The sequence below is a fragment of the Meriones unguiculatus genome, chromosome 1 (assembly GCF_030254825.1).
Source record: "Meriones unguiculatus strain TT.TT164.6M chromosome 1, Bangor_MerUng_6.1, whole genome shotgun sequence".
NCBI classification, from domain to species: domain Eukaryota; kingdom Metazoa; phylum Chordata; class Mammalia; order Rodentia; family Muridae; genus Meriones; species Meriones unguiculatus.
The window spans coordinates 191,439,521-191,465,692 of NC_083349.1; the positions used below are offsets into that span (position 1 = coordinate 191,439,521).

Consider the following 26,172-nt stretch of genomic DNA (forward strand, 5'->3'; position numbering starts at 1 on the left):
TCTTTGCACGCTCCATTTCAGAAGGACTTAATGATATTCAGCAGCTCAAAATTCAAAGGTTCCACGATGACCGTGAACTTGGCCCTCTCCTCTACTTCTGTGACTGGCTAGCTCCCCAGCTGACTGAGCCAGAAATCTGAGATTCATCTTTAGAGCCCTCTCTCTCCTGTGTTCACATGGAGTCACTGTAAACTCCATTTCCTTTTTCTGCTACTCCCAAATAGTTTACTGCATCACCCTAATGGAAGCCTCATCACATTCCCTCCAACCCAGCCTCTCAATTGCTACAGGGGCCACCCAGGCCTGGCTTACTGCCGTCAGTAGTACATTCAGGCTTGCACAAGTCCTGTAAGACCAGAGAGGGTCTTTGTCAAATAAGCTATTTCTTTCCCTAGCTGTGTCTTAAGCCCTGGCAGAAGCAACTGTATGTCCTGTGCATCCTCCCCAGACCCTTGCTTCTAGGCTTGGGCATTTTCCCCAGCCCACAGAATTGACATCACTAAACCCTCTGTACAACAAAATGCCCTGATCTCTCTGGTGCCTCCTTTGGGCCCCTTTCTTTTGCACTACTATCACTGCACTGATGGAAATTACCTGCTCCTGCACGTTTCCTATGCTGGGATTTCAGAAAGTCGTTGGGATAAGGCCAGCATCCCTGTGTGTTGCACAGCATCCCTAGGCTTTTGCACACTGCAGTTGTTCTAAAATACTCTAGAAAGCACCTGTGGTTTGTTGAATACCACAGCCTTTAGAATCTGGCAGCATATACTGAAAACCCATGCAAACCATGATGAACTGCAGTCAAAAGCAGCATCTGAAACATTATACTGCTGCTCTGGAACTGAAATATCCCCAAATAATTAAAAACTACACGGTGAGGGCTGATACAGAGTTTATTGAATTAAATTTTTCTATTTACAATTGGGATCACAGCTACATACTATTTTGCTAGTCTACATGGGTACATTATCTCTAACGAGTTTAAGACTTATGATGAATGGGTTCAATCACACAGAAACACTCACGCTAATTGCTTTAAAACAGTAGTGCATACATTATAGTCTGCCTATAAAGCTTTGATTAAAAACCACTAGTTTCAAAGATCAGTCTCTGATTTTGAAGATGAACAAAGACATACACTGTATGATTCTAAAATCTATTTTAGCCATTTTGTACAATTGCTATGTTATTGTACTACAGTATATATTCTTTAAATGGACACTGGTGAGGGGCACCAGACAGCTGGAGTCCTCCCTCACACCCCAAAACCTTTGGCCAAGAGTTCTCATTGTGAAGACGATGACCCAGTGATACTACATTGTCCCATCACTCCTCAGAGGCAACAGAAGCAGGCCCACACCCTCCTTTAGCTCCACCACACTATGAAGCTTGTAAATGGATCTGAGATTAAGGGCATGGACAGTCAGCTAGAATAAGGGTAAGGAAGCCACAGGTGGGTAGGTAAGTCAGTGGGTACATGAAATGCCAACCTGCTGTCCAACACCAGTGTATGTGTGCTTTGACTAGATGAACTCAGGCGCCAACTCCCGAAGGCCTGCTCAATTCACCTTCCAAATCAGAACAAGGACACTAAAAATTAGCTCAGGCTTTGCGCTTCTGCTATGCGTAGGTTCCACCAGTGATGAGCAGCTCATAGGCAGGATCTCTACTCCGTCTGCACAACACGATGCATGCGCACAGCATGCCCAACAGCTGCAAGAAGAAAACAATATGAAATGGCTAACAACCCCTTGGCAAGTGTGTATTTCTTTATTGGCAATGAAGTTATTTCAAGTTTTAAGGAGCCCAAATTGTCAGAAAGCAGTAACAACAATGAAAGAGGAAATTTCTTATGAACACACGATGCCTAACAGAAGAAACTAAGTACCGTGTCAGCCCCTGTTTATATCCAGGACCTCTGTGACGCTGGCACAGTCCAAGGCTAATTTATTGAGATTCTCCAGTAAAAAGACACCGTGGCGCTCCCCAAAGCATTTCTACAGTGAAGGAAACGACCGGTGTCTGCGCACATGTGGCTACTGAGCACCTGAAATACAGCCAGGGCCACTAAGTTGCATTTTAAATGTTTAACTTCAATTAAACATATGGCTCTGGCTTCCAAACTAGACAGCACAAATCTAAAGAAACCTGCTTGATGGTCTCTTTTTAGGCATTTGGATTTGGAGACAAAGGCTTCATTAAGAACCCAAAAAAACTCATAGTAGTGGAAAGCCAGCCTTACTGTCAAAAATGTATTTTGAAGGCTTCTGCATATTATTTACTACTTTTGATTCTGTTGACATAATGCTTCTCAAGGGCACTGCTCTTTCAGAATTTCCATTTCAGTAAGTCCTTCTGGAGTAGCATATTGAGATAGAGGCATGTTACATTGCTAAACAAAAGGATTAAACTAAAGTATTAAAGACAAGTGATTCCAAAATTCTCCCCCCAATCTCTCACAACATTCAAATAGAAACTAACGTTACTTTGCTGTTCCAAGACCCACAGACAGTGAAGGGCCTAAGTTATTGGATTTTAAAAGGCAGAGGACTCGTCCACAACTCCTGCTGCTTTCTCAGAGTACCAGGGACCCTGGGTAACCCCCCACCCTCTGTCTGCCAATTCCCCTTAAAGCACAACAGCAGCCCTAAACTGTACCCCATGCCCTGGGTTCCATATTCTGGCCCAAAACTTCTGCAAAATGGCAGCTATGAATATAAAAAACTCAAGAAACTAGACAACAAGCCAAATAATCCAATCTAAAAATGGGACACAGATCTAAACAGAGAATTCTCAACAGAGGAATCTTAAATGGTCAAGAAGCACTTGAAGAAATGTTTAGCACCTTTAGCGATTTAGCGATCAGAGTCTAAGATTCCATCTTACACCCATCAGAATGGCTAAGATAAAAAACTCAAGGACAGAAATGTGAAGCAAGGGAGCACTCCTCCATCACTGGAGGGAGTACAATCTCATTCAGCCACTTTGGAAATCAATACAGCAGTTTCTCAAAAAATTGGGAATCGATCTACCTCAAGACCGAGCATACACCCTGTGCATATATCCAAAGGATGCTCCCCATTACCACAAGGACACTTGGTCAACTATGTTCATAGCAGCTTTATTCATAATAGCCAGAAACTGCAAACAACCTACATGTCCCTCAAAGGGACAAGAAAATATGGTATATTTACACAACAGAGTATTACTCAGCTATTAAAAACAATAACATCATGAAATTTGCAGAATGGAACTAGAAAAGATCCTGAATGAGGTAACTCAGACCCAGAAAGACAAACATGGTACGTACTCATAAGTGGATATTAGCTGTAAAAAAACCACACTAGAATCCACAGACTTAAAGCTAAGCAACAAGGACGGCTCAAGGCAGGACAAATGAATATTCCTGGGAAGGAGAAACAGAATAGACATTGTGGATGGAGCGGGGAGGGGAATGGATGGGGGGGGAGCGTGGGTGGGAGTGGAGATAGGAACAAGAGGAATCCGGTGGGGGGAGGACAGAGGGAGAGAACACTAGGGAAACAAGGGGGATGGACAGGGGGTGGGGGAAGGCATCTTTGGGACGATCTAGAAACCTAGGGCAATGGAAACTCCCCAAAATCTATGAGGATAACTCCTAGCAATAGCGGATATGGAGCCTGAACCAGTCATCTCCAGTAACCAGGCAAGATTTCCAACTGGGGTATTGGGCCACGGAAGCTTCGATCCACAATATGCCTGCCTACAAGATGTGCAAGGGTAACGATGGAACAGAAATTGAGAGAGTGGCCACCAGTGACTGGCCCAGCCTGAGACCCACGCCATGAGAAAGAGCCCACCCCTGACACTGCTAATGATATTGTGCTATATTTGCAGACAGGAGCCTAGAATAATCATCATCAAAGAGCCTTCAACCAGCAACTAATGGAAACAGATGCAGAGACCACAGCCAAACTTGGGTGGGTCTTGGGGAATCCTTTGGAAGAGGGAGAGGAAGGCTTGTAGGAGCTAGAAGGGTCAAGGACACCACAAGAAAACACTCAGAAACTATCCTGAGTCCACAGGGGCTCACAGAGCCTGAGCCACCAACCAGGGAGCCTGCCAGGCACTGCCCTAGGCCCTCTGCACATATGTTACCATTGAGGAGCTTGGTCTTCCTGTGGGACTCCTAACAGCAAGACCAGGGGCTATCTCTGACTCTGTTGCCTGTCTTTGGGACCCTTCCCCCTCCTGGCTGCCACATCTAGCCTTAACAGGAGAAGATGCACCTAGTCTTACTGCAACTTGACAGGCTAGGGCCAGCTGGTATCCATGGGCGGCCTCTACTTTTCTGAAGAAAAAAGGAGGAGTGGATAGGGGAATGGTGGAGGGGAAGAACTGGGAGAGGGCAGGGAGGGGACACTGCAGCTGGGATATAACATTAATTAATGTTTTAAAAGGCAGGGTCTCTGTACATACAGGGGCAATCTGATTTCAGCAAATGTACCTGAAAGTTGGAAGTATGAGACACATACAGAGAATATGGTTGTTCCCCATCTGAACTCACTTGCATTTAGAGCCACATGCTAATTCTGCATCCCATCAGCCGCTATTCTACACATTCAAGCTGGGAGGCTGCTGCTCAGCTCCATCAGCACCATTGTATTAGTACTTAACATGTGACTGCTGGTCTACAGCATCATACAGACTTCAGAAGCAGAGGTTGTTGAAGATTTGCTAAATCTAATTCTAGATACATCTACTATCAATTCTTAGAGAAATACATTTCTGTTCATTACACATCAAAGCATTCTTTAGAATAGCTATAAAACCAAGCACTTATGTTTTCAGGCAGTATTAAACTAAGCAATAAAAATACTAAAATCACAGACTTGACAGGAGGAAAAAAGCTCTCCCTTCCTATCCCACCCACCTTACTCACTTCATCTCAGCTGGCTCACTTCCGCTGCGTGTCACAGCCTCAAAACAAGGTCGAAATAAATCTCATTTCTTTCCTCTTCTGTTTCACTTAAGTCAACTTGTACTAACTTTAAAGCAACTTAAAAGGCATAACAAAACCCTACTGATTGGAAATGAGTCCATTTAACAACATTAAGCTCTACCCATAAAGGTCTTATTCTCACCATTAAGTATTATAGAACTACTTACAGTGCTATGTTTTATTAACACTACAGTGATTACTGAAAATTCACAAGAGACTTGGAAGTATTACGAAACATTATAGCTTGAATATTCCTTAAAATGAAAATGTCCCCTTGTCAGGTCATGGGAAGCAATCTTTACCTAGGCCAAGTAAAACACCAAATATAAAATCTTTAAAAAAACAAAAAAAGGAAAGAAAGAAAGAAAGAAAGTGAGAAAGAGAAAGAAAGAAGGAAAGAGAGAGAGAAAGAGAGAGAAAGAAAGAGAGAGGAAAGAAAGAAAGAAAGAAAGAAAGAAAGAAAGAAAGAAAGAAAGAAAGAGAAGGAATAGCCACATAAAAACATGCTTACTGTATAAAAAACCAACTGCCAAATAAGTTGTTCTATGATAATTCTACTTAGTGGAAGTAGAAAAGGAAAGTAGGTATTTTCACTCAAAATTAAATCCTTGTACTGGAAGCACCCTCCTTTGAGAGATAGGGCTAAGTGTTTATCAAAACTCACTCATATACTCCCAACTTTCAGTTTTACAGCCACACACTTAGTTATAAATAGACTATGACATGCAGAACAGAGAACACCAACACTTGCATTTTTATAACAAAGTATTCCCCTAAAACGGAGACTATATAGTCATGAAACAAGGTAAACAAAAGATAACCATCTGTTTTTGAGGAACAAGATACAAACGATCTGACTCTCTTTATACTTCATTTTGAACTGTGGTGAGGAGAGTTTCAAAAAGTAGGAGGGGATGCTGTGGTACTGAAATCCCTTGGTTTTGCTTGTTTTAATACTATTGGGGCTAGATAGACAGCTCAGTGGTTAAGTGCACCTATTACTCTTTCAGAGAAAATGAGTCTGGCTCCTGCACAGGACCTGGGTTTGGTTCCCAGCACCCCGTACAGTGACTCACAACCATCTGTAACCCCAGATGAGGGGATCCAACAAGCACAGACATGAATGCGTGCAAAACAACTTCAATTCATGAAACTGAGAGAAATGAGATGCCTCTACAAAAAGTGCGGGGGGGGGGGGAGGAGGGGAGCTTAAGAGGGCAATGCAAGCAAAGCCAAGGCTCAGACGGCCAGATCCCACATGAATGCCGGCAAGGCGCAGCAGCCCACCTGTAATTCCAGTGTACCATGTGTATGCCTGGTGACCGTGGATGCCAGAAGAGGGCATACAGTTCCCTGAAACTGAAGTTACAGAAAGCTGTGTGCTGACGAGTAGGTGCTGAGAATCATGGCTGGGTCCTCCGAACCCAGGCGTCACTGATTCCCCACTTGCAAAGAAGTATAACATTATGCTGATTAATAAGCTGACAAGAAATATAAGAAAAATGTTTTTGTTTTTGAGGTCTTTTTATTTTTTTCAAAAGACCTTTTAAAAAATTTATAACTACAAAACAGATGCCATACATCCTGCCATAAATAAAAACAAACAGTAAGGCAGGACTACATAAGCAAACTGAGAACAAATGTTTTCAGAAGATGTGAAAATGTTGTACAATCACAAGCCATCAGTTTTTAAAATAAAACCATGGAAAACTCCCAAAACTTCAAGTGGCATATAGAAGACACCCTTGAGAAGGAACATGTGGCTCTGACGTTTTGTGCTGTTCTCCTATATTTAAAACCTAATCTTGCTTACAGGATAGGTCTGCTCCATATTCAAAATCCACACAGGCTTGGGTTTTGTTTGTTTGTTTGTTTTCTCAAGAACCATGATAGAGGCACCAATGACAATACAACTTTGTTTAAAAAAAAAAAAAGAAAACTTGTAACAAAGCATTGTGTTTTTAAAACACGACTATAGGGGCTGGAGAGCTGGCTCAGAGGTTCAAGCATTGACTGCTCTTCCAGAGGTCCTGAGTTCAATTCCCAGAACCCACATGGTCGCTCACAACCATCTAGATCTGGTGCCCCCTTCTGGTGCACAGGTGAACATGCAGACAGAACACTGTATAGATAATAAATAAATCAGTACATCTTTCTTTAAAAACCATGACTTTAGAGGCAAAAAAGGAAAGAGAAATGTTAAACTTCTATTTAAAATGCTGTTATAATAATTAGCTACGGTTTTCTTTTACTTTTTTGTTGTTTGGGTTTTGGTTTTCAGTTTTCCCAGACAGGGCTTCTCTGTGTAGTCTACCTAGGCTGTCCTGGACTCACTTTGTAGACCAGGCTGGCCTTGAATTCACAGAAATCCACCTGCCTCTGCCTTTCAGAGTGGTAGGATTACAGGCATGAGAACAGCATGAATTTTCTTTTTCAGAATTCTCTTTCTTTTTGATACTACACAAACCTGAAAAATTTAACTAGGCTAGAGCAAGGGTTAGTAAATGTTTTCTTAAAGGGACATAGAAAATATTTTAGGCTTTCTAAACCAAGAAATCTGGTCTCTGCTGCAACCACTATTCAACTGTACCATTTTCTATCTGTATTCTACCCAGCTAGAGGGCCAATTAGTCAGGGTTTAAAAAACAAAACCAAAACAAACAAACAAACAAACAACCCTATAAATCTGCTCTGAAAACTCCAACTCTTCGATTTATAACTAGAAACACAATACTAATGGAATCAGAGTTCGACTTCGGTTCTCCACTGCCTGTGTGGTCATAGTCTTCTTACTCTTTTACAAAGGGGAGACTGAGAGTCTCGACGCACCCTTTGCAGTGCAGAACGCCCAGGCCATGTTGCGGGCATAAGCGCTACTGAGTCACCTCTGCCATTGTTCCACTGTCCACACTCGGAACACTGCAGCCTCGGGATATCTACAGACACTCTTAAAGAAAATATATTGGGAAAATCTATTGTTCTGCTTGCAGCACAAGTTTTTTCATTTTCCAAACCACTAGGTTTTGAATCTTCAAAAGCTCAGAATTCCTGACTTAGCCTTGCTACTCTGAAAAACAAATAAAATCATACATCTTTACAAGCTACTACTTACACCTGGACATGGCTAGAGAAATACCTTCCATCAGTTTTCCATACACACAGCTGTGTGTTTCCTGAGGACAAGCCCTACACAACCCCAAAGCTTTGCTCCACTGTAACATAGACAGCTTTGTCATCAAACAGTTACCAAGAAAGCACAGAACACAGTCCTACTTGGGTAGACTGCTGTTCTCCCATTTCATTGTTTTTAGCTAAATGAGTATTTGCATACACAGTGAAAATGTGGAATACATCCCTGCTAAATTACTGCTATGCTGAGCCACAAGGTAAACACTTGGGATGGCAGACCGTAGCAAATATGAAGCTAGGCTTTTTAAGGAATCATTTCACTACTGTTTGGATACCAGCAAAATAAACAATTACCCTTTGCCATTTTAAAGGCACTTTCCAGGAAATATAGTAGCTTTTGCTCAAATATGCAAAAAGCAGGAAAGCCAAACACCTTACATTTAAAGTAGCAATTATGCTTCTTTTATATAACAATTAAAAGGTGTCATAAAAAAACATGTGAGGCTAGAAACCTATTTTAAGAACAAAAAGCTTAAGAAAATAAAACAAAACAAAAAACCCAGAAGCAGGGTATGGTGGGACACACCTCTAATCCCAGCACTTGGGAGGCAGAGGCAGGTAGATCTCTCTGAATTCAAGGCCAGCCTGGTCTACAAAGTGAGTTCCAGACAGCCAGGGCTACAAAGAGAAACCCTGTCTCAAAAACAAAAAACAAACAAACAAACGAACAAAAACCTTCAGAATATATCTGACAAGAAAAGCTTTAGAACTAGCTGGCTATCCTCAATTAGACTCCCCTTAGCTCCCAGCAATGGCACAGCACATTTCTGTATGTGCCAAGTGATGTCAATGGCTTCTTTTTTTGCATGATAGTATGTCTGAAACAACTAAATCCACAAATATAGAAAGGGCTAGAGCCTCAATTTTTACTGGAAGATCTTTTCTATAAAGCAATAAAATTGTTCCTTTTAGAAGAGACTAGTATTAAAGGTCTTAATGTTTGTGAACTGATTCAGGCAATCAAGTACACCACGTTGCACCTGTGATGTCAGAGACGCTGAGGGAGAAGACTACTTACACCCAGAAGTTTGGAGACAGCTGTAATGGAAGTTTTGGTTTCTTTTAAAACTCAGTTATGTTATGTAAACATGTTTTTGTTTTAACCCCAACTATGGGATACGGGGACTGCCTCAGTTTATCCACAGCTGATAATTGCCTCGGAGAAGGACATGGTCTTTGCCAGCTGCAGTTAGTTTAATCCTGAGGACTCTGAGAGGGTATAAATAGCAGAGTCCAGGGAGAGAGAGAAGAATGCTTCTGTGAGAAGGAAGAAGGCTGCTGCTGCATTTGCTGATTCTGCTGTACTGCTAGATATCCTGATGACTGAGACTGCTAATTTCCCAAAGAACCTGAGGACCATAACCAGCCAGAACTAAGTCTGAAGAGGTCTATGTCCCCTGTCCTTCTAACCTCCTTTCTCTTCTACTTACTGTTGGGGGGTTGGTAGAAGAGAGGTAGAGGCATAAGGAAACCCAAATAAAAAAATAGTTTAAAAATAGTGCCTACAGCCAGCCTAGTTAATAATCACGTGGCTACCTCAAAATAAATAAGTGTTTAAAAATAACAAGTTGGGGGAAGGGCTCAGTGGTTAAGAGTACTGAATGCACTTCCAGAGAACCAAAATTCAATTCTTAGCACTCACATAGTGGCTCTCAACCATCTGTACCTCCAGTCCTAGGGGCCAATACCTTCTTCTGATTTCCACTGGTACCAGGCACACACATGGTGCCCAGACACCCACACAAGAAAAATACTCACGCATTTAAAATAAAGCAAGATAAAGATAATCTTAAAAATTACTAATAAGGATTTGAAACTTGTAGCTCAGTTTGAGTGCACTTGCCTGGCACACATGGGATCCTCAGTTTTTCCAGTACAGCAAAAATAAATTTAAAAAGCAAAAACAAAACTCAAGAACAGAAAAACAAGAAGTAGAAAGTGACACAGTATACAAAAAGCTGAAGTGAAAGCTTTCCATTTTCAAACTGAAGTACAGCAGTGTTTTTAAAAGGTCAGTGGAGTTCTGTGAAAATACCTTCCAGGAATGCCCCACGGCATAAGTTTGTAAGTTTGTTTTTTTTTTTTTTTTTGAATGGTGCCCTCGCTAATGAACATGAACAACATGAAACTAAAGCAAGGAGTCCCCTCTAGTTACCCTCCCCATAGAGACCACTGGTTTCTTTAAACCATGCTGGGTCTAGTCCAGAGGCAAGATTTTGGAAATTGGTGGCTGGTACATGAAGATTCTCTCTGCTCAGTAACTAAACCCTCAGGGCTGACAGAAGACAAGCGCCCTCTGATAACAGCTCCTTGGCCAGCCCTGCTCACCTGAATAGCTGCAAAGGCCAACGCTGCCCAGATAACATGCATCAGAATTTCTTGTAGCTTCTTCACAACCAGAGCCTCACATCCCTGTAACACACAGCCTTATTAGACTTGTTTTTAAAGAGAAAGCTGCACCAATTACTACTCACACAATGGAAATGAAAACAACTAATGATTAAAGCAACTTATAGATGCCTAATTAAAACAAACAACAACACATTAAAATGCCATTAAAGCTAAGTTAAAAAAAAAAAAAAAAAAAGAAGTCCTGCGGCAGTGACTAACTAGAGAAAAATAGTTCAAACTCACCTCAGCATAGAGGTCGGAGGGGTTGGCCAGGCTGCCATTACAGCTTTTGGCAGTCTCTCTGCAGCAGCTAAGAGGAACACTCTGGTTTTTCGTTTCTTTGAACCAATCTGTATTTTCCCAGTCTGAATAGTTATGAATTCCACAACAGTGCAACTGGATAAGAGAGAGATTCCTTAGGTAACGCGGGTGTCTGTGTTGAGCTCTGCACTACTGAGCTTTCGCAAGCTACTCCAGATCAGTGACACAGCAGAGCTTTCCACAGTGAGGAACACACACATCTGTACAATCCAGCATGCGGCCACTAGCAATATGAGGATGAGCTGAGCACTTAAAATATGGTTACTAAGCCAGGCCTGGTGGCACACGTCTGTAATCCCAGCACTTGGGAGACACAGGCAGGTGGATCTCTGTGAGTTCAAGGCCCGCCCCGTCCATAAAGTGAGTCCAGGACAAACAAGGCTATACAGAGAAACCCTGTCTCAAAAAACCAAAACAAACAAAAAATGTGGTTAGTGTGACTGAAAAACTGCATTTTCATCCCAATTTAAATATGGCTGACTTCTAGGATCTATACACAAAAAGTACGTAGCCTTAAAGAGGTAGTTTCTCATTAAGGAAATCTGAAAGCAGAGAAAGAGAGAGAGAAACAGACTTTACTATTTTAAATGTTGTGGATATGGGCATGCAGGTGCAGGTAACTATGGAAGCCATGTGTCATGCCCTAGAACTGAAGTTACTGAAGTTACAGGAGTTACAGGAGGCTGGAAACCAGGCAATGTGGTGCAGGGAACCAAACTCAGGTCCTTGGCAAAACAGTACATGCTGCTAAGCAGGGAGCCATCTTTCAGCCCCTCAAACCTCACGTTAAATAGCCAGCTGAGTTAAGTATCATTTCCAACAGGTACATGCTGAAGAAGTTTTGTTTGGAATATGTGTGATTTACTTTAAGGAAAAAAAAAAAAAAAAACAACTGAAACAAGATGGGCAAAAAGCAATACACAGGAGGCAGGGTGGCAGGCACATGCTTTCTTATGGCTGTGAAGGCTCATTACGTCTGTGAAGGTCCACAAGGCCCACAATCACATAAAAAGAGCCAGCTTCTACGGACTGGGGTGTGAACAGCCTCTGAGGAAACTCACCTGTCTCTGTACATAGTCAATAGCACGGCTGGCAGCGTCAGAGTTGGTCCCATTGTAGGTCTTATAGACTTTCTGAATGCTTCGATCAACCTCATTCTCCACCTGAATCGAAAGAGTTCATCCATTAAAAACACTGCTCAAAGTAACAGTCAAGGTTGCAACTAAAAATTCCTAAATAGCATGTCTGCAAGTTGCCAGAAGGAAGAAAAAGAGACTTCCTGCTCCACTCAGATTCTAACTAGCAGCGAACAGTTGAGATCTATTAAATCACTCAGATTGACAGTCTTCAAAAAGACTATGCAAAAGAAGCTAGCACAAGTCACTCAAAAGAGACAAAGCAAGTGTGATTGGGCAGAGGCCCCATATGTAGATATCAAATGTCTACCAAAAACAAACAAACAAACAAAAAAAAAAAACAAAGAATTTGTACTCAGCTATATTGAGAAAAGAACTTGTATAAATAAATGCCAACTAAGCCGCTGTTGGGGGTATACTATACGCCTTTAATCTCAGCACTCAGGAGGCAGAGGCAGGTGGATTGATGTAAGTTTGAGCCTAGCCTGGTCTACAAAGCAAGTCCAGGACAGCCAAGACTACCCAGAGAAACCCTGTTTTGAAAAACCAAACAAAGAAAAACGTCAATTAACTCTAGGTATTTTAAGGCAGTAGCTTCACTGAAATAAGCCAAAAGAAAATGCTGACTCTGGTCAGATGAACCTCTCACTTTACCTGACTAGCTTAAGCTTTCAAAGCCCTGTGCAGTTCCCGTGGGCAACGCACCTTTGCTCTGTATACGTATCCCAAAACCACCACCACAACTTCTGTGACGAAAACCACGAGCAGGATGAAGACAAACTGTGAAGAAACACCATCAGAGGTTAAAATCATGTCTATGGGACAACCTCTAGACGTCTAAGGCACAGAACTTCCCTCTCAAGGAGGAGGACAGCTAAGACAGCCCCCCAGTCGGGCACGCGGCAGCGGGCGTGAACTCACCGTGGCCAGTCCACAGCGACTCTCCCGGATTGTAGCGCAGCAGCCGATGAGGCCAATAATGAACAGCAAGGCTCCCACAGCTATGATCACCACGGCAGGGAAGAGCGTGTACACGTCCTCAAAGAAGTGGTCATAGTCGTCGTAAGTGATGAACACATAGGCTCCCACGTAGCAGAGAATGCCAGCTGCCCCCTGGAAGAGCAGGGCGAGGACGCTAGTCTGAGGCCCACCGCTGTAGCTCTCCTACTCTTGCTTAGGCTATTTTTTCTCTCCGAATGTGTCTTGTGTGTCCCAGCCAACCTTGAATTTCTTCCGTTCTTCCTGCCTCCACTTTCAAGCGCTGGGACTGCGGTGAGCACCATGCCCTCAGCTTAGGTGATGCTGGGATCTAACCCAGGGCTTAGCTTATGTTATACACTCTACCAAATGAGCTTGTCTTCAACCCCAGGTTATAATTTAATGAGAGTTCCCATCACTCTTAAATCAGTAAAATTAAAACATTCCAGACTTACTATTAAAAAACCTTTGAACAAGTGGGAGTCTCGACACTGGGGTCGTGGGTGCTGGACCACTTAAGGGGAAGGTGGGTGCAGAAAGCCTTATTCCAGCTCCAGGCCCCTTCTCCAGGGGCGCTTTAGGCATTCTTTAATACTTTTGGTTTTGTCAGCATTGGGTCCCAGCTCTGTGCTAACAGCTACCTGCATACAGACAGTGCCAGGCTATGCTATACTGTTCTAAGGAGCAGAATTCAGAGCGTTCACACACTGTGATTACTTAATCTTTGAAATTTTAAAACATATAAATGTTTGAACTATCACACAGCTTCCAGAGTTAACATTAACGACCATTCAATCCTTTGAACCTGAAAACAGTTCAGTTCTGGAGGCTATGAGGTTCAGTAGGCCTGGACACCATAGATCTATCTTACAACACATTATCACAATCACTGTTGGATCTAGAAAAACAACACTCCAGTGACCTGATTTATAAACCTGTGGGTATATGCGTGCACACACACACACACACACACACACTCTCTCTCTCTCTCTCTCGCTTTTTGTTTGACAGGGTTTCTATGTGTAGCCCTGGCTGTCCTAAAACTTGCTCTACAGACCAGACTGCCTTGAACTGAGATCCACCTGCCAATGCCTCCCAAGAGCTGGGATTGAAGGCATGTATCACCACTGCCTGGCTAACTCATTATTTTTTAAAAAATAACTTTACTTAATTTTCTGTGTATTGATGTTTTGCCTGCATGTACATTTATGTGAGGGTGTCAGATTCTGGAGTTACAGAGAGTTGTGAGCTGCTATATAGCAACTGAACCCGGGTCCTCAGGAGGAGCAGTCAGTGCTCTTAACCACTAAGCCATCTCTCCAGCCCCTAACAATTTTTATTAATGGGAAGAAACTTCAGGTAGTACTGTAGTTACTGCCTGGCCCACCACTCTTATTGTGTATTCTGTTCTTTATAACAGAATACACCAATTAAGAATAATTAAAAGTGAGAATAAAGGAGATAATTTTTATTTATTTATTTTTTTTTACATCATCTCTTCTCCACTGCTAGGTTTTTTCACTTTTCCCCAGCTGCTAATGTCCTGTCATCATGGGTTCTTCAGCTTCTCTTTTCTGTACCTCAATGTCACCTGGGAGGCCTTTCACCTTAATCTCTGACTCTCCCCTTGTATCCAAATATGTTCTTTATGAGTTATTGTTGTTAAAAATATGAACAGGGCAAGGCCTAACTTGAATCAAATGAGGACTATGAAAATTTTAGTGAGCTAACCTGGCTTGTCTCCGCTTTGTCATTCTGCAGACGTCATCACCCTCACATACTTCAGAAATATAAAGCTGATCCACGCATCAGCGCTTTACGCCTCTGCCGCTGCCTCACCAGCTCAGATGCAGCTAAGGAAAGCATCCCCATGCCTCACGGAAGTCATCCTTAACTAGTCATCCTCTGCCATTCACACATTACCCTGAGCAAACACAAACAGGGCATTTTCTACAATTGCTGCAAGTTAACTTTTTTGAGGTGGGGTTAGAGACAAGGTTTCTCTGTGTAGCCCTGGCTATCCTGGAACTCCCTCTGTAGACTGGGCTGGCCTCAAATTCAGACTGTATTTCTTAATATACCTCCTGGGCACAGATTGTGCCTGTTTATCTTTCAGCCCTGCACCACCATTTGTATCAGTTCAAACAGTGCCTGGCACAAGCAAGCAGCAAAGTTTACAGAGTAAACCTCACTGTAACCTCCACCTCTATGCAAAGGACAGCTGGCTATAGTTGGCTTGTATGTGTTTGCTCATCAGTCCAGTCCACGCTCACAGTTTCCAGTTCACTAATCAAAGACAATTTGGAAACTAATTCAGTTTGCTAGATTCTGAGGGCCAGCACCTCCGGGACAGACTATAAGTCACAATTACTAGTTTACCATTAAAACAAATGCTATACTAAGAGCTACCAGGCCTGCTGAAATTCACATACATAGTTGCTTTTGGGGTATGTCACTGTGGGATGAGAAAAAAGATGAGGCTTAACAGTTTGGAAGTATGTGGACTCTGTAATATGCTCTTATTAAAACATTTTCTCAACCACATATACGTTATAGATTCACAAACATGCAGAGACAATAACATACTTTACTAAAGCAAATAATTCAGTCTTCAAACTGAAGTAGAAGAAATCTTAAACACAAATTAATCAAACTGTGCCCATTACTTTCACTAAGCAAAGTTTTCACAAAAACAGTTCCTTTAGAGTTGTTTCTTAAAAGGCTTGGGGGGAGGATACGGGTGTGGTGGCACATGCTAAGCCCAGGACCCAAGGAGGCCTCAGCAGGTAGGTTTCTAGGAGTTCAAGGCCTGCCTGGTCTAGTTCAAGGTATGTAAGGGCTACAGTGAAAACATGCCTCAAAGAGAGGGTAGGGGGCTGAATGAAAATTATGGCAAATGTCTCAAAAATAAAACAAAAAGTTTTAATTAAAATGAACTTGGGAGATGGTGGTAGCTGAAGAGAAGGCTGCACATACTGCTTTCCATCTACCCGAGCTCAGGACCGGCACCCACATATCCAAGGGAACCACCCTCCTCTGGACTATGCAGGCCCCTGGACTTCTATGCATATACTCACACCCCCATCCCCAACTTAAAATTTAAAAAACAAATACTGTTCAAAACAGAATTCATCACTAGAGAGATCTCAGCAGTTAAAAGTGTGGGCTGCACTTCCAGAGGATGACATGAATTTGGTTCCTGGCATCCACGCTGGGCAGCTCAAAAACTGCCCGTAACGCCTATTCCTGTTCTGGGCAATTCAGTACTCACTGCTGGTTTCCACAGGGAACAGCATCCGCATGCACACACATACACGTGATTAAAAGTAAATCCCTTAAAATTAATTCAATTTTTCTTTTTCAGCTTCTATTTCAGCATACTGCACTAATGGCCTGTGTCACCAAGCCCAGCCAGTGAGTAAAGCTCTTCTGGCCTAGATAAACCGGAATCAAAAATGTAACAAGAGGATAACACACACTCAAAAATTAATATAAAGTACAGGGCACTTTGGAACCACTTGTATTTCAGAAATAAAACGATGAGTTTTTAGCCCAAGAGATTTCTATGAGATTCATGATTAGCATGCCTGGGAACGGGCCAAGTGAAATGTCTTGGGCTGTTGCTCCCTGACCAGAGTGAGGCACCCGTCCGAAACTAAGTGCAAGAATGGAGAAAAACAAGCCAAAACTAGATGGACCCCAATGGAAGGCAAAGCAGGAGATCCCACCCGTAAACACTGCTTACTGTCTGAAAGATGACGGATGGACGATTCAGCCCTTGCTACAGACCAACAGGCAATTCTCACAGGAGAGGACATAAAAGTGTCTACTCTTCAGCATCAGTAGGAAGTGATGGCGCAGCTAGACATACCAAGTGGATGCTGGACTCACTGTGACAGGACAGTAGAAACAGGAGTGCTGTCTCTTGTAAATGACATTTGAAAATATAAAGTAGGAGCTGGCGACAGCGGCACACGCCTGTAATCCCAGCACTCAGGGAGGCAGAGGCAGGTGGATCTTTGTGAGTTCGAGGCCAGCCTGGTCCACAACAGCCAGGGCAGCACAGAGAAACCTGTCCTAAACAAACAAAAATATATGTGTATACATAAAACAGTTTCGGACGGAGCAACAGCCCAAGACATTTCACTTGGCCCGTTCCCAGGCATGCTAATCATGAATCTCATAGAAATCTCTTGGGCTAAAAACTCATCGTTTTATTTCTGAAATACAAGTGGTTCCTCAGTGCCCTGTACTTTATATTAATTTTTGAGTGTGTGTTATCCTCTTGTTACATTTTTGATTCCGGTTTATCTAGGCCAGAAAAGCTGTCTTAATGAGTCCCAAAAAAGCTAAGCAAACAAGGTAAACAGCAATTTGCTAAGTCAGTTGCAGGGAGGAGCTTAAGCAGGTTCTACTAGTGATGGGGACTTTATAGTCACTCTGAGGTTGTTGTTGTTTTTTTTTTTTTAAAAAAAAAAAAGATTTATTTAATGTATATGAGCGCCTTATCTGCACGTACACCTGCATGCCAGAAGAGGGCATGAAACCACATTAGAAATGACAGTGAGGCACCATGTGGTTGCTGGGAATTGAACTCAGGACCTCTGGAAGGGCAGTCAGTGCTCTTAACCACTTAGCCATCTCTCCAGCCGGTCATTCTGATTTTTAATGTATAAGTTAATTATTAGAAAAGTTTCAGGAAATTAAAAGGTGAGTTTGGTTAAATCCTCTGTTTGTGGGCAGTGATGGAATTGGATCAGGACTTTGCCAACAAAGCAGCTGCAAAGGAGGAGAGGAGGGAGGGCAGAAGGGGAGGAGGGTTGTCAGAGCGTGCAACAGCAGGACAGAGCAATGTGGAACTTGGAAGCTGCTGATCGGTCACTGCTGAGAGAATCTGTGCCTATAAGGATGATTTGTGGCAGGACAGTGTACTAAAAATAACTCTCCTTTTTACAAAGAAGGGAACTTTAGGAGAAAGACTGAGGTTTTAAAAAACAAAACGAAAAACCCCATTCTTTTAATTTGCCCATGTGCCATTCTTTTAATTTGCCCATGTGTTAAATTAAGTCACAGAAGTTTAAAACTTTCGGCAGGCTAGTGCTTTTATGTTAACTGAACTGTTCCTCTACAAACTGAGCTACTTCTATGAGTTTCAAAAGTATGACACTAATTCTGTCCTTTCTATCTAAACAAATGTGAATGTGTTCATTCTTCCACAGAGGAAGATGATGCAGCCTGGCTAGGGTCAGATAGAAAGAGAGGAGGACCTCCCCTAAACAGTGGAAATCCAGAGCTATGCCAATGGAAGCACCCTGCAGAACATGTGAATGAAATGAGGCAGACAGACGTCACTGTGCATGTGGTGTGTCAAGAGACACAGGACCATGTCTACAAACGCAAAACTGGGCTCAACCCCAACTTCACCTCAAAGCCCAGAACCTAATGGTTCCTTAATAACAAACTGTTCCTTCAGGATAATTTTTGCCTCAAAGAATCACTTGGTAAAGTATAGGAATTTGGTAGGAAGAACTAGTAAAGAAAAACTGGTTAAAAACTGCTATGTACTCTAAATGTCATGAAAAGCAAAATTCCAAAGCAAGAGAGAATCAGAAACATTCAACACACACACACACATTTTAACTCAGTTTAATTCTGAGTTTCTTGTGCAGCCACATTAGATTTGTATATACCTCACTACTTTCCTGCAAGAAATTATTGGACATTCTGTACAGTTCATTTCCAGAAGAAACTTTCCCAAAACTTTACCTTCCTGCCATTGAGACTACCTAAGAAACTGTAACCCTTTTTGTTTCAATCAGGGACTCTGATAAACTGGTTGCTGTCACTAAGCACAGTTTTCTCCTTTACTAAGTCTCAGCTTACACCTCATTTACTCTCTCACCATCTTTCCAAGAACACCCACAAAGACTACCCCAGAGACCTTCAGCCTTCTTTTAGAAATCAAGGCCACTGTTTGAATCTACGGAGGTAGTGACATTTTCCACTTGACAAACTGGTCAATAATGAAGGAAGGAAGGGTTCAGCTTATACCAGAGGGAGTGGTACAAAAGTATCTTTTTGGAAAACAATCTGCAGCACATATCGATTTTAGCATTTGCACTTAGTAACACTTTGACAAATCTGTAAGTATAGAAGTTGGAAACAAAGACTGTACATTCTTCAGAACACCACCACAACATGGCAACAGCAAAAGCAAACCATCAAACCCTAAGAAGTGAGCTTACATCATAGCCTGGAAATACCGTGAGAATGTAACTCATTATGTTTATAGTGGGGGAAACTACACATCTTATCGCAAAAAAATTATTTTAAGAAAAAGTTGATATTGTCTGAGTGATGAAATTGTGTTGTTTCTCATTTATTGACATTTATATACACATACACTTGCAAAAACACATTTAAAATTATGTCTGAACTTAAAACTGTACTGCGTGGTTTTTCTTCCAGATTAATTCCTACACTTGTTGGCCCTGAAACACATAAAAGATGCCTCTCTTCAATCCACATTTTAGGTGCCTGTCAATTGCTCCATTTATCACTATTTTTAGCTTTGTCTTTGACTTACGCTTTAGATATTTTCTGATGAATACTTCTTTCAGTACACATTCTTTCATCATATTAGCAGAAAGAAAACTTTGTCAAAGCCTACTTGGAGCATCAATAAGCTACTTCAGCAATCAGTATCACTGACATCATTGCTTAAATATCTTAATCCTTTTAAACTGTTATTTTGATGACATTACAAAGGTCATAATCCTCAATTCCACTGTATTTTTACTTTTCATTTGGTCTTTTATATTTATTGTTGTTTCAATTAATCCAGCGTGTAACTACCACCAATTGAAAGCCCCAAACTTCTGACCGCAACGAAACTAGATGGAGACAGACTACTCACCACAAGCTGCCCAACAGTGTGGAAACTGGCTGTTTTCCCACTTGCAGGCTTCCAAAGTAGTGACTGACTTACATTAGAGTGGGGGTAGGCACTAACGGTCTCAAACACAGGTCAAAACTCCGGGATTTGCAGCTGGCCCCTGGAGCTTGCTGCCCCTCCATCACATATAGTCTATACACCCTTCCTTGGCAATGAACATGCCAAGTAGACCTTGGCATTATGACCTAGCTACTCCTTCAGCACTAAAGTCCCTCACCTCCTACAATCACCCCCAAACTGGCTTCTTACAGTCCACACACAACTGTACTTCCTTAGAGAAGCCTCTGCCAAGCTCAAGTGGTCACCAAATCATATCTGCACACTAACTTTCTGTAACTTTCCCTATGTCTTCAACTACCTTTCTTGCTCTAAAGAAACTAATCAAGAGAGAGGACCCTGACTAAATCCCCATCCCGAAAGGCAAAGAAGATGGACATCAGAAGAAGAAAACAAGAAACAAGCTAGGAACCTGCCACAGAGGGCCTCTGAAAGGCTCTGCCCTGCAGACTATCAAAGCAGACGCTGAGACTTATGGCCAACTGTTGGGCAGAGTGCATGGAATCTTATGTAAGAAGTGGGAAATAGTAAGAGCTGGAGTGGACAGGAACTCCACAAGTAGAGCAACAGAACCAGAAAAGTTGAATACAGGGGTCTTCCCAGAGACTCATACTCCAACCAAGTACCATGCTTGGAGATAACCTAGAACCCCTGCACAGATGTAGCCCATGGCAGTTTAGTGTCCAAGTGGGTTCCATAGTAATGGGAAGAGGGACTGCCTCTGACATGAACTGATTGGCCTGCTCTTTGATCACCTCCCCCTGAGGGGGAAGCAGCCTTACCGGGCCACAGAAGATGACAATGCAGCCACTCCTGATGTGATCTGATAGACTAAGATCAGAAGGAAGGAGAGGAGGACCTCCCCTATCAGTGGACTTGGGGAGGGGCATGCCTGAAGAAGGGGGAAGGAGGGTGGGACTGGGAGGGGAGGAGGGGCTTATGGGGGGATACAAAGTGAATAAAGTGTAATTAATAAAATAAAAATCAAGCATTAAAAAACTCTGTTAAGAACGCTTTTTGTAGTAACAGGTATGCACATGTTCATATTAGCTTAACAAAGCAATATACATTCACCCAGAGAAATTATTTAAAAAACAGGATACATTTTATATAGCTCTCAGCCTTTTACAGAGGTTATTTCATGTGACTAAGTGATGCTAGCACAGGTGCTGCCACTGCATGCACTTCTCCCTACTCTATGTTGTTGTGCTGTTACTATTTCTTCTCATTACAGATGAAACAACAGACGAACCAGACACACAAGGTTAGAAAGTCTTCAAGCATGGACACAGTTTTCTCCTACAGCCCCTGTAAGGCCTAACATAAACACGTGCAAAGTAAATACCAGACAGCTGGTTTTTATGATAGGGTAGATAAAATGATTTGTGTAACACAAGACTTGATTAAGAAGCAATAGACCTACAAGACTAAAAGTGTGGTGTCAGAAAATACTGCCTTAGGGCTGTGGAGACAGCTCAGGGTAAAGCACGTGCTATACAATCATGAATCTCCAGAATCCATGCAAAACCAGGGGACGTCCTGGAGCTCTTACCAGGACATGACAGGCTGAAACAGGAGAACCCCAGGAGGCTGTGGGCTAGATAGTGCGGCATGCAATGTGAACAGCACGGAGAGCCTGTCTCAGTTTTATTCATTTGTTTACTTTGTTTTCTTTTTTGTTTGTTTGTTTTTCTGAGACAGGGTTTTTCTGTATAGTCCTAGATGCCCTAGAACTCACTCTGTAGACCTCAAACTCGGAGATCCACTTGCCTCTGTCTCCCAAGTGCTGGGATGAAAAGGATGAGTCACCACCACGCAGCTGAAACCCTGTCTCAAACAACTTGGAAGACTGGCACCTGACTGCCACATGGATGCATGGGATACAATTGTGTGCACACACACATGAACTCACAAAAACCAAAGAAACTTAAAAAAAGAAAAACACTAAAGTTTTTCATTTAAACATGATGCAGTCTCTTGGGTCAGTCAAACGACTTAGTAAATTGAGAATCCTGCCTGGCCTCTGTACAGAGGTGTATAGCATACTGATTAAGTATTATAACAGTGTTCAAGTGTAGTCTTTTCCCTCAAACCCATGTGACCTTTGACAGATGCTCATAAATCAAGCACGAACACAATCCATTCGAAGCTACGCTGCTGCATAAAGCCCGAGACTCAGAACTGGAGAAATGGCTCAGCACTGGCTGTTCTCCCAAGACCTCAGCTCAATTCCCAGCACCCGCCAGGAAGCTCACAACTGTCCGAACCCCAATTCCAGGGCATCTGACACCCTCTTCTGACCTCCACGAACATCAGGCATACATGCAGGCAAAACACCAATAAAAAATTATTAAACTTCTAAAACCTTTTCAAATGTTGAACTACCATTAAAAAAGAAAAAGAAAACCTAAGATACAAATTGTATAACCTTTTCATTTGTCCAAAATTATCATTCACACTATAACCTCTAATATCTTAGGATTCTGGTGAAAAACAGAATTTTTGAAAGAGCCAGTGTCACCAAGTCTGACTACCTTTACTTCATCCTCAGGATCCACATGGTAGGAGAAACACTTCCTTGCAAGCTGTCCTCTGACTACACACATGCATGTTGTTGAGTTTACATGTGTTACTGCACATATGCCCACACACAAGAAAAAAGCAACTGTCTCTCTTTTAAGAGACACATTGTCAGCAGGCAAGGTGGCACATGCCTATAATCCCAGCACTCGGAAAGGCAGAGGCAGGCAGATCTCTGTGAGTTCGTGGCCAGCCTGGTCTACAAAGCAAGTCCAGTACAGCCAAAGTTACACAGAGAAACCCTGTCTTGAAACAACAAAAACCCAACAACAAGATACATTGTCCAAACTACACTAAATCTACATTAAGTTTGGCAGTCAGATTATTTAAAGCCCAAGTACTGGCATGATTCTATTTCCATATCATAGCCCATTGGACAGACTGCCAGAAGAACCAGTATATCAAGAAAGAAGGTTCTGCCACAAGAATTAAACTTTAACACTCACCAAGGATCAGCTGGTACCAAGAGAGCCAGTGTGAGCAAGCTGCCCAAGGGGATCCAAACGTGATGAACTTGATGTGCTGTCTGTGCAGAGGACCCTTATTTTATCAGTTACACATGTCTAGGTTTGCAAGGACGGAGGGCCGCCTCTAAGAACACACTCAATACAACTGGCCAAGGTGTCACAATTTATCAGAACAAACCTGTTAACACTTCCTCCTTCATGGCTTACACTCTTAAACAGATGAGCTAAGCAGTCTATAGTGTCAGTACAGTGTCTAAAGATGTCTCAGTCAGTACGTTTGAGAGGAAAGAGCCTCTATGGCCTAACAGCTGTCGTCCCTGAGCCCCATGGCCCCTCCAAATCCTCTGAAGCCACAGCCCCACGGGCTCTGGCAATGAAACAGCCATCTGGGTATGGACACTGGCCCTGCCACATCTTGGGTGCGCTACCTTACCTCCTCCCTAAGCTTTGAGGCGCTCACCGTTAATAAGCACGGCAATACTCCCTGCCCATCACACTCGCTGTAAGTTCTTATCACAGTGACTAACAAGCAGAAAGCACTCAACAGTTACTAGCGCTGTCAGATTCCAACAATTTGCCTCCAAGCTAATAACTTCAGGAGCTAGGCCTAAATACTGCTGTCTCCGTTATATTGCACTGTGTATTTCCCCCTGTTTTCTGCTTAGCTTCTTTCTCAAAATTCACAAAAGTTTTACTATCACCACCTCAGACCGGTGGTGATACAAGTCTTTAATCCCAGCAGAGGAGGCAGAGGCAGGTGCACCTCCGAGTTTGAGGCCAGCCTGGTCTACAGATGAGTTCCAGGACAGCCAGGGCTACAGAGAGACCTTGTCTAGAAAAAACAAAACAAAACCCAAAGCTACACTAATTGAATAATATGATGTTGGCCTCAGCAAAACTCACTAAGCAGTGTTCACAAGGTCACTTTCACTGCTGGCGTGAATATATCTATACAAGAGTCATAAGCAAGCACTTGGAATTAAGAATTAACTGCTATTATACATACAATATTTAATCCATTTTTTTATTATTTAAGAAAACAGCTCCTGTATTTCCAATATTTTCCTCATATTAATACATCTAGGCTCTGAGCGAGGCCTAGAATTCACCTAATAAATATTTTTCAAAACCAAATAGTTACTTCCAAAAACCCACAAGAAACTACCATGAGTACAAATATCCATAATAATTGAGGTGGATACAAATAGCCTCCTCCTCAAGCCATGGAGGCACAAACCTTTAATCCCCAGCAGAGGCAAGTGATCTCTGAGTTTGAGGTCAGCCTGGTTTACAGAGTAAAATTCCAGGAAGGTAGAGCCACATAGTAAGACCCTGTCTCAAGAAATAAATAAATTAAAAAAAGGAAAAAAACACAAAGATTCCATCTCTTAAGTATCTCATTAGCTACAAAGTGTTTTTCATTTGGGGATCTCTGAAAATACATTTTTCCTTTTAAACGGGCATGCAATTTAAAGTATGAGGAACATCTGTTCTATGGGAAAAGAAATCTCAGGAATTCCAATGTCACACAGGTGATTTCAAGTAGTTTAGTCTGAATCCAATCACGAAACTCCTGCACAAATAATTACAGAGCTAAGAGACTAGTTATGCAGAACATTTTTTTTAAGCCAACAGCAGTCGCGATATTAAAGGTTTCATTCTTTTGTCAGGGGTAAGAGGAATGAGAAGACGCTCTCCAGAATAGACCTGCATATTTTCCGAGAAAGGAGCTGACTGGGAAGCGGTGGGGTGGGTGATGACACACTAAAGCACGCTCTGTGGGCTTGTTCAAAGAATATCCTGAGTACTGTGGACAGAGTAAACTGTCCCGGCAAGTGTTTATAACAAAGGAGAAAGACCAGACTTAGGACATGAGGTCAGTCGGGTCCCAAATCACCAGTAGTGTGCCTATAACTAATAATTTATCAGAAACCGCCCAACCCTAGCGTGTGGGTTATCCTACACTACCAGACTTAACCTTAAAACACCAAGGCAAACACAAAGTCCAGAAGGATTCAGAGGAGAGGCCAAAGAACAACAGGCTGCTACACAGTCCCTCACTGTGAGAAGAGAAGAGCCTGACCCAAGATTATAAACACTTTCGCTGGAGTCGGATACAAAAACAAAACAAAACAAAAGCAACCCATTATAAAAGTGAGTTCGCTGCTTTAAAAAACCTCGTGGCAGCTGGAACATTTAAAAGGCTGTATAACCTCAGGCTACCCATCCCCACGACAGCGATTTTCTCCATCAAAGAACTGCTCTCAGGCCGAATCCTTTCAGCTTTCTGGGCTGGGTACCAGCCAACCAACACCATACAAAGACCTCTAAGCCGAAAGTCCCGGCCGGGGACTCGAGCGGCGTCCCCCCGCCGCTGCTCCACGACCTGGGGACAGCCGGGGCTCTGCGAGGGCCCAGACAAAGGCGGCGGAACCCGACCCGCGGGGGAGCGTCCCGCAGGCTGCGCCCGCCGCGGTGTCCCGCCTAGCCCTGGCACCGCGCCAGCGGGCCGCGGGCCCCCGACCTCCGGCCTGCACCGCCCTGGGCCCCGGCGGGCCGGGCCGGACCCACCCCGGGGGCTCAGGGCTCGGGCCCGGCCGCCCCCCGCGCCCGCCCGGCCGCCCGGCCGCCCGCGCCGCTCACCCAGAAGATGAGGTTGAGGAAGACCAGCACGGTCTTGGAGGAGGTGATACCGCACTGGCCCATGGTGCCGGCGGCCGGCGGAGGCCCGGCGGGGCGAGCGGAGCGGCGCTCGCCGAGCGACGAGGCAATGGCGGCCGCGGCGGCTCCGCCGAGAACTGCTGGGCCTGAGCCGCGTCCCCGCAGCCCCCCGTGCCGCCGCGCACCGCCCCAGCAAGCACCTCGCGGCTGCGTGCTGCCCGCCGCAGGCCCCCTAGGCTGTTCCCAGGCAACTGAGTCTCGCGTCGGCAGCCGCTGCAGCCAATCAGGGCCGCGGAGGCCGAGGGGGCCGCGCCTCTTAAAGGAGCCGGCTCCTCAAAGCCTTCCCCCGGCCTCTGACCGTCCTTGAGTGCAGATTCCTTTCTGGGAAATTCTGATGGGACAAACAGCGTCCCCCGTTCACTGAGTGACTTTTTACTAGCTCTAATGACTCACAGA

General features: G+C 43.4%; 1 protein-coding gene across 1 annotated transcript; it reads right to left on the reverse strand.

Annotated features, from left to right (window-relative positions):
* Nucleotides 1-875: 875 nt before the first annotated feature.
* Nucleotides 876-25,982, reverse strand: Tspan3 (tetraspanin 3). The gene is made up of 7 exons (XM_060374268.1): nt 25,699-25,982; nt 12,940-13,131; nt 12,724-12,798; nt 11,944-12,045; nt 10,805-10,957; nt 10,499-10,582; nt 876-1,713 (listed from the first exon to the last, which is right to left on the reverse strand). Exons 1-7 carry the CDS (start codon nt 25,759-25,761, stop codon nt 1,621-1,623), a joined length of 762 nt encoding a protein of 253 aa, XP_060230251.1. The 5' UTR covers nt 25,762-25,982; the 3' UTR covers nt 876-1,620.
* Between the last annotated feature and the right edge of the window lie 190 nt (nt 25,983-26,172).

Excerpts from the sequence above, each read along its gene's own strand:
- Tspan3 (XM_060374268.1), bottom strand. The coding sequence starts at position 25,761 with ATGGGCCAGTGCGGTATCACCTCCTCCAAGACCGTGCTGGTCTTCCTC. Across the intron at positions 12,799-12,939 it reads GTCGCTGTGGACTGGCCACG|TTTGTCTTCATCCTGCTCGT; the intron begins GTGAGTTCACGC and ends GTTTCTTCACAG. Across the intron at positions 10,958-11,943 it reads TTGACTATGTACAGAGACAG|TTGCACTGTTGTGGAATTCA; the intron begins GTGAGTTTCCTC and ends TCTCTTATCCAG.